Source organism: Procambarus clarkii, chromosome 9 (genome assembly GCF_040958095.1).
Source record: "Procambarus clarkii isolate CNS0578487 chromosome 9, FALCON_Pclarkii_2.0, whole genome shotgun sequence".
Lineage (NCBI taxonomy): Eukaryota > Metazoa > Arthropoda > Malacostraca > Decapoda > Cambaridae > Procambarus > Procambarus clarkii.
Window position 1 is genome coordinate 34,269,135 of NC_091158.1, and position 8,318 is coordinate 34,277,452.

Consider the following 8,318-nt stretch of genomic DNA (forward strand, 5'->3'; position numbering starts at 1 on the left):
TCAAACTCATAACAATGGTTTCTAATCTCCGAAAATGCTGGTTTAGACAATGGTAATCCAGTCCTAAAAGATAATCCCCGGTGCTCAAGTATCCTAATCTTAAAGTTCCGAATGGAACTCCCGATATATCCAGCATTACAGCTGGAACAATTATACAAATATACGACATTTGAGCACAAGGGGGTAGGCACTTTATCTTTAAATTTAAAATAAGAGCCTATGGTATTTGTGTTGACAAAAATAAATCTAAAGTCTACTTGAGGATAACACTGCTGCAACAGTCTCCTCAAACGACTCCTTACAGAAAAGCTAATACTGCCATAAAATGGTAATTTAATATATTTAAGATCCCTCTCCACTGTTGTAAATTTTAATTCTTTTGTTCCTGATATTTTTAAGAAAAATGCTATTAACACTCTACTGAATAGGGCCTTTGTTTTATGTTCTAATTGGAATAACTTTGATCAAGAAATTAATTTTCTTGTGCAATTTTTTTCAAATAATGGTTATCCTTTGCATATGGTTTATACCTTTATAAGGAATTTCTTAAATAAGAAGTTTCACCCATCGTGAAGGTTACTACAGTGGAAAGCGATCTTAAATATATTAAATTACCATTTTATGGCACTATTAGCTTTTCTGTAAGGAGTCGTTTGAGGAGACTGTTGCAGCAGTGTTATCCTCAAGTAGACTTTAGATTTATTTTTGTCAACACAAATACCATAGGCTCTTATTTTAAATTTAAAGATAAAGTGCCTACCCCCTTGTGCTCAAATGTCGTATATATGTATAATTGTTCCAGCTGTAATGCTGGATATATCGGGAGTTCCATTCGGAACTTTAAGATTAGGATACTTGAGCACCGGGGATTATCTTTTAGGACTGGATTACCATTGTCTAAACCAGCATTTTCGGAGATTAGAAACCATTGTTATGAGTTTGATCATTCTCTGCTGGAATCTGATTTTAAAATTCTGGACACTTGTATGAATGGCCAGTCAGATTTGAGGGTAATGGAATCCTTATATATAAAGGTGCTGCGGCCTCTGTTGTATAGCAACCTTTCAGCTGTTCAATTGTACACTGTATAGTGCACAGTAGGCCCTGTAATTTGATTTATAGTTCATTTTAGTAGTTTAATTTTATTATAATTTTGTTTAGTTTACCATGTCTTTGCCCTTTCTTACTTACTTCAAGTCTTGACATTGTACATGAATATATTCTTTTATTTAGGATATATAATACATATTTTGGTATTTAATTTTATTTAATATTTGAGTTTTTTATAAGATTTTGGTTAGTACTTTATAATTGTCGTTTATTCTGTTTGTATTTTACATACATTTTTTGTAGATTTGTAGTGATTATATAAATATTTGTTATAGTGTTTAGTATCTATGTGTTAAGTATCAAATTTCGCTTCTGATCACTTCACGTAAGTTTAATAGAATAGTTTGTTTTAGTAGTTAGAAAATTCATCTTGTAGTTTAATGGATTTTTAAATTAGCTTTTATATATGTGACAGTTAATAAGTTTTATTTGTATTGATCACTTTAAGTGCGCTTAAGTGTTTTGTTTTTTAAGCATTTTCCTTTCTTTGATAGGCAATTATATTCAGTATGAGTTCTTTGTTTACCAGTTATTTGATTGTGATTTCTGTTTTTTCTTTTAGATCTGATGATGAATACGAGAAGTATTCGAAACGTTATGCATTTTAAAGTAAAGAATCTGAAACAAGATGTTCAGTATATCCCTGGTTTTCCTATTCATCTTAAAATTATGATTCCCGAAGGGAACATCGTACATAAATACTTATATATATATATATATATATATATATATATATATATATATATATATATATATATATATATATATATATATATATATATATATATATTGATGTATACTCGCAGCAGGTTTTCTTTCAAACATGTTTCATTGAATATGACTGCATATTCTGTATTTATTATTTTCTGGTTTAGGGCTTCTATCCCTCTAATTATTTTCTTAGCATCAGGGGCTTAATTGAAATAGGAGTTCTCCAAAACTCATTTTCGTTCTTTTAAGGTGAAGAAAAGAAGTGATTTACTATAGAGTGTATTACACTTATTTATATAATTTGCACAACGTTTCGAACCTCCATGGTTCATTCTCAAGTGAACAGATCTTACAATACTAGTTGATTTTATACCCGCACTGGGTCAGGTGATAATACAATAAAGGTGAAAACATGGGGGGATACATAAGGGATAAATGTGAGGTGAAACATAGAGGCTGCAGAAGGCTTATTGGCCCATACGAGGCATCTCCTATCTAAACACAAAGATTAATCCAGTGTAATTGGCCTATTATGTTGGACATTGTCTACTGTGTTGGCATCGATTTATTCTTGTCTTGTCCTTACTCTCATGGTGGGTAGAGTATATATATATATATATATATATGCGAACAAGCCGGAATGGTCCCCAGGACAATATGCAACTGAAGTAAAAACTATGTTTTTAGTTATATATATATATATATATATATATATATATATATATATATATATATATATATATATATATATATATACATATATATGTATGTTTCATTGAATATGACCGCATATTCTGTATTTACTTTTTTCTGATTTAGGGCTTCTATCTCTCTAACTATTTTCTTAGCATCAGGGCTTAGCTGAAATAGGAGTTCTCCAAAACTCATTTTCGTAATTTTAAAGTAAAGAAAATAAGTGAATTACTATAGAATGTATTACTATAGAACGCACTTCTCAGCCTACTATGCAATGCCCGATTTGCCTAATAAGCCAAGTTTTCATGAATTAATTTTTTTTCGACTACCTAAACTAACCTAACCTAACTTTTTCTGCTACATAACCTAACCTAACCTATAGAGATAGGTTAGGTTAGGTAGGGTTGGTTAGGTTCGGTCACATATCTACGTTAATTTTAACTCCAATAAAAAAAAATTGACCTCATACATAATGAAATGGGTAGCTTTATCATTTCATGAGAAAAAAAATTGAGAAAATATATTAATTCAGGAAAACTTGGCTTATTAGGCAAATCGGGCCTTGCATAGTAGGCCGAGAAGTGCATTCTGGCTACTAGGTACGACATATATATATATATATATATATATATATATATATATATATATATATATATATATATATATATATATATATGTGTGTGTGTGTGTGTGTATGTTTGTATTCACCTAGTTGTGCTTGCGGGGGTTAAGCTCTGCTCTTTCGGCCCGCCTCTCTACTGTTAATCAACTGTTACTAACTACTTTTTTTCCTCTCCCACATCACACACACACACACACGCTAAGCACCCCGTGACAGCTGATTAACTCCCAGGTACCTATTCACTGCTAGGTAACAGGCGCATCAGGTTGAAAGAAACTCTGCCCATTGTTTCTCACTGGGGGCGGGAAACGTATGTGTGTATCACAGAAAAAAACACATTTGCGTGATACTTCGATGAAAATTATTTTGAGTCGATGAAGTAACTCGAACGCTCGTTCGGGTGAATTCTGGACACCTGCCTTAGCCAACTTGGCCATGATGGTACAAAAAGCTAACCATCCCGGAACTCTACTGAATTCACTGGGAGATTCTGGAGGCTTGGGGCTTCCAGAACTTAAACTGGATTTTACAAATCTCGACTATTATTCTTTAATATCTCTCATAATCTTTTAATATGATATGAAAAACGCTGAACTAGTCTTCGCACTACACACCTAAATATTTAGTAAATTGTAATTGCATCATTATGAGACTCCTACCATTATCGTCAAAATACTAAACAAAATATTTGCATCCAGAGTTGATCCTGCTAAATTGTAAAGAACTTTACGTGAAATTCATTCCCTTTGCGACCCAATCCAATATTTCTGCTTCAGGACCCTTGAACCAGAGACGCTGCCCGCCAAGCGCGGTCTCATCCTTCTTCATGAAGGCTGTTGTGCTTATACGCTCGTCCATCGCCACTACGAAGGTCGGCCTTTGGGCAAACCTGCAGCAGGAAGGCACATGCTAGGAAATTTGTTATAAATTAGTGAATGATGTAGGTTCTCGTGTATTTCTTAGGATAAAATTTTAGTGTTTGATGAGTGTCCAGTACGTCATGCTGTTTGATGAGTGTCCAGTACGTCATGCTGTTTGATGAGTGTCCAGTACGTCATGCTGTTTGATGAGTGTCCAGTACGTCATGCTGTTTGATGAGTGTTCAGTACGTCATGCTGTTAGATGAATATCCAGTACGTCATTCTGTTTGATGAGTATCCAGTACGTCATGCTGTTTGATGAGTGTCCAGTACGTCATGCTGTTTGATGAGTGTCCAGTACGTCATGCTGTTTGATGAGTGTCCAGTACGTCATTATGTTTGATGAGTGTCCAGTACGTCATGTTTATCACCAAGAATCCATTTGCTTAAATCAGAAGTAAATTTTCGTTAATTGCACCCAGCACAAAGATATTTTGTGTGACAGCACAAAGTTGGGGCTGGATGCCGTTCATTGATTGAGGCAAATGGCAGAAATGGATATAAATATATTATTGTTTGCGTGCTGATTAAAGTGTGAGTGCGTTTTAAATGCATGAGCAGTTTCATTTTAAATCAATGTTGAACCAATTTTTATATATATAGCAAAGCATTTCGTTTTTTTTTTTAAATTTTGTGATGCGCCTGGGAGCTTAAAGCTCAAATATAATAGAAACACGTTGGATAGTTAACATACTTTGAAAACTTTTCAGGGAAAAGTTGGCTATTACTGTTTAAAGTAAGACCACACTCTGAGGACCAGGAAGCAGCCCTCAGTATCTGAGGGCTGTACGGCCAGTGAACATACATTCCACACCTGCAAAAATTGAAAATACACGTAAAGCACAATTTAATTTTACATATTTTATGTTTTAGAATATTGTCATTAAACCCTCGCGAAGGTGATACGATTTTTCAGGATTACCACCGAAAAATTACCTTAATTTCCCGAAGACGTTTTCCACAACGAGCAGCATGGAGTTGGTCATGGAGAGCAGGCCATAGAGGACCTGCAGGTGGTGGAGGGGGAGGCGGGTGAGGACCAGGAGCCTCGTCGACCACACCAGGAGGCGGCCCTTGAGGGACCACTGGGCGAAGGTGGCGAGGAAGGCGAGGTCGTCGCTCACCACCACCACCGTCACGCACCATGACACCTGCCGCACCTGTTGTAATGAACATAAGAGTGAGCGCTGTTGGTATACGTATGCCAGTAACTGTCAAGGTCAGTCTCAAAGTATACGTGGTCGTAGTACGACAAATGAACTATTTGTTACAAGACTTACCTTCCGTGCTTCGGCGATCACTCTGTTCATCTGTGTTTGTGTAACGTTACAGTTGAGTGCGGGTGCTGACACATAGAACACTGCCACGCCTCCAGTGATACACAGCAGCTGTGTCGCCTGCAACACACACACATAAACAAAATAAATTCTGCCATGGCTTTAATGGCATACATTATTACTTTTTTCACACAAAATATCATATGCAAGCAAGTCAGCTGCTTAAGAATTTATTCAAAATAACATGAATGGTATAATACCTGAAAGAGAGCAGTGGAGGAGGTGGTTCCATCAGTGAGCATCATGACTGAGCACCGGGGATCACCATCTCCTGACAACACAGCATCCACCGCCCTGGCTGCTAGCGGCAGCAGCGCCTCCTCCTCCACAACTGCCAACAACACATCACTCTTCACCGCCAATATTATAACTCTCCTCTCCCGGGCAACGGCAGATTTATGTGTTAGAATCTTGTGCTGCGTATTTCCATTAGTTACATATAATAACTGAATGTTCCTTAATATATCACCTATTATTTATTCTAACGAGGACAATATATTACTCACCAGGGGTGGCACCACATGCTTTACTCACCAGGGGTGACACCACATGCTTTACTCACCAGGGGTGGCACCACATGCTTTACTCACCAGGGGTGGCACCACATGCTTTACTCACCAGGGGTGACACCACATGCTTTACTCACCAGGGCTGGCACCACATGCTTTACTCACCAGGGGTGACACCACATGCTTTACTCAACAGGGGTGGCACCACATGCTTTACTCACCAGGGGTGGCACCACATGCTTTACTCACCAGGGGTGGCACCACATGCTTTACTCACCAGTGGTGGCACCACATGCTTTACTCATTAGGGGTGACACCACATGCTTTACTCAACAGGGGTGGCACCACATGCTTTACTCACCAGGGGTGGCACCACATGCTTTACTCACCAGGGGTGGCACCACATGCTTTACTCACCAGGGGTGGCACCACATGCTTTACTCACCAGGGGTGGCACCACATGCTTTACTCATCAGGGGTGACACCACATGCTTTACTCATCAGGGGTGACACCACATGCTTTACTCAACAGGGGTGGCACCACATGCTTTACTCACCAGGGGTGGCACCACATGCTTTACTCACCAGGGGTGGCACCACATGCTTTACTCACCAGGGGTGGCACCACATGCTTTACTCACCAGGGGTGGCACCACATGCTTTACTCACCAGGGGTGGCACCACATGCTTTACTCACCAGGGGTGACACCACATGCTTTACTCACCGGGTGGTGAGATCACATGAGTTACTTACCAGGGGTGGGGGACCACACGCGTTACTCACCAGGTGTTCAGACCACATGCGTTACCCACCAGGTGTTCAGACCACATGCGTTACCCACCAGGTGTTCAGACCACATGCGTTACCCACCAGGTGTTCAGACCACATGCGTTACTCACCAGGTGTTCAGACCACAAGCGTTACTCACCAGGTGTTCAGACCACACGCGTTACTCACCAGGACGTAAGACAACACGCGTTACTCACCAGGAGGTTAGACCACATGCGTTACTCACCAGATGGTTAGACCACATGCGTTACTCACAAGGTGGTTAGACCACATGCGTTACTCACAAGGTGGTTAGACCACATGCGTTACTCACCAGATGATGAGACCACATGCGTTACTCACCAGATGATGGGACCACATGCGTTACTCACCAGGTGGTGGGACCACATGCGTTTCTCACCAGATGGTTAGACCACATGCGTTACTCACCAGGTGATGGGACCACATGCGTTACTCACCAGATGATGGGACCACATGCGTTACTCACCAGGTGGTGGGACCACATGCGTTACTCACCAGGTGGTGGGACCACATGCGTTACTCGCCAGGTGATGGGACCACATGCGTTACTCACCAGATGATGGGACCACATGCGTTTCTCACCAGATGGTTAGACCACATGCGTTACTCACCAGGTGATGGGACCACATGCGTTACTCACCAGATGATGGGACCACATGCGTTACTCACCAGGTGGTGGGACCACATGCGTTACTCACCAGGTGATGGGACCACATGCGTTTCTCACCAGATGGTTAGACCACATGCGTTACTCACCAGGTGATGGGACCACATGCGTTACTCACCAGGTGATGGGACCACATGCGTTACTCACCAGATGATGGGACCACATGCGTTACTCACCAGGTGGTGGGACCACATGCGTTACTCACCAGGTGATGGGACCACATGCGTTACTCACCAGGTGGTGGGACCACTTGCGCTACTCACCAGGGGCTTGGGCCAGCTGTGCTACTCACCAGGGGCTTGGGCCAGCTGTGCTACTCACCAGGGGTCGAGGCCAGCTGTGCTACTCACCAGGGCTCGAGGCCAGCTGTGCTACTCACCAGGGGTCGAGGCCAGCTGTGCTACTCACCAGGGGTCGGGGCCAGCTGTGCTACTCACCAGGGGTCGAGGCCAGCTGTGCTACTCACCAGGGGTCGGGGCCAGCTGTGCTACTCACCAGGGGTCGAGGCCAGCTGTGCTACTCACCAGGGGTCGAGGCCAGGAGTGCTACTCACCAAAGGGTCGAGGCCAGGAGTGCTACTCACCAGGGGTCGAGGCCAGGAGCGCTACTCACCAGGGGTCGGGGCCAGCTGTTCTACTCACCAGGGGTCGAGGCCAGCTGTGCTACTCACCAGGGGTCGAGGCCAGGAGCGCTACTCACCAGGGGTCGAGGCCAGCTGTGCTACTCACCAGGGGTCGAGGCCAGCTGTGCTACTCACCAGGGGTCGAGGCCAGGAGCGCTACTCACCAGGGGTCGAGGCCAGCTGTGCTACTCACCAGGGGTCGAGGCCAGGAGCGCTACTCACCAGGGGTCGGGGCCAGCTGTGCTACTCACCAGGGGTCGAGGCCAGGAGCGCTACTCACCAGGGGTCGAGGCCAGCTGTGCTACTCACGCGG

At 42.3% G+C, this 8,318-nt stretch overlaps 2 protein-coding genes across 2 annotated transcripts in view; both read right to left on the reverse strand.

The window, feature by feature from the left end:
• The window catches only part of LOC138362863 (glutamate receptor ionotropic, delta-2-like), a 96,263-nt gene extending 92,010 nt beyond the window's left edge, over positions 1–4,253 (reverse strand). Inside the window, exons 1-2 of the mRNA XM_069321438.1 lie at positions 4,249–4,253; positions 3,870–4,028 (exon numbers count right to left, since the gene is read on the reverse strand). Coding sequence (XP_069177539.1) covers positions 3,870–4,028; positions 4,249–4,253 — 164 coding nt within the window. The remainder of the gene's footprint in view (positions 1–3,869; positions 4,029–4,248) is intronic.
• A 463-nt stretch (positions 4,254–4,716) lies between these two features.
• LOC123748776 (uncharacterized) lies at positions 4,717–6,707 on the reverse strand. The gene is made up of 5 exons (XM_069321439.1): positions 6,660–6,707; positions 5,597–5,812; positions 5,340–5,456; positions 4,996–5,219; positions 4,717–4,873 (listed from the first exon to the last, which is right to left on the reverse strand). The coding sequence occupies exons 1-5, from the start codon at positions 6,705–6,707 to the stop codon at positions 4,717–4,719; spliced, it is 762 nt and encodes a 253-aa protein (XP_069177540.1).
• Positions 6,708–8,318: the final 1,611 nt, after the last annotated feature.

Bases quoted from the DNA above. Each gene is read 5' to 3' on its own strand.
- LOC123748776 (XM_069321439.1), bottom strand. From the start codon at position 6,707: ATGTGGTCTGAACACCTGGTGAGTAACGCGTGTGGTCCCCCACCCCTG. The intron at 5,220-5,339 runs GTAAGTCTTGTA...TCATTACAACAG, and splicing joins TGATCGCCGAAGCACGGAAG to GTGCGGCAGGTGTCATGGTG. The intron at 4,874-4,995 runs GTAATTTTTCGG...CAATTTTTGCAG, and splicing joins AACGTCTTCGGGAAATTAAG to GTGTGGAATGTATGTTCACT.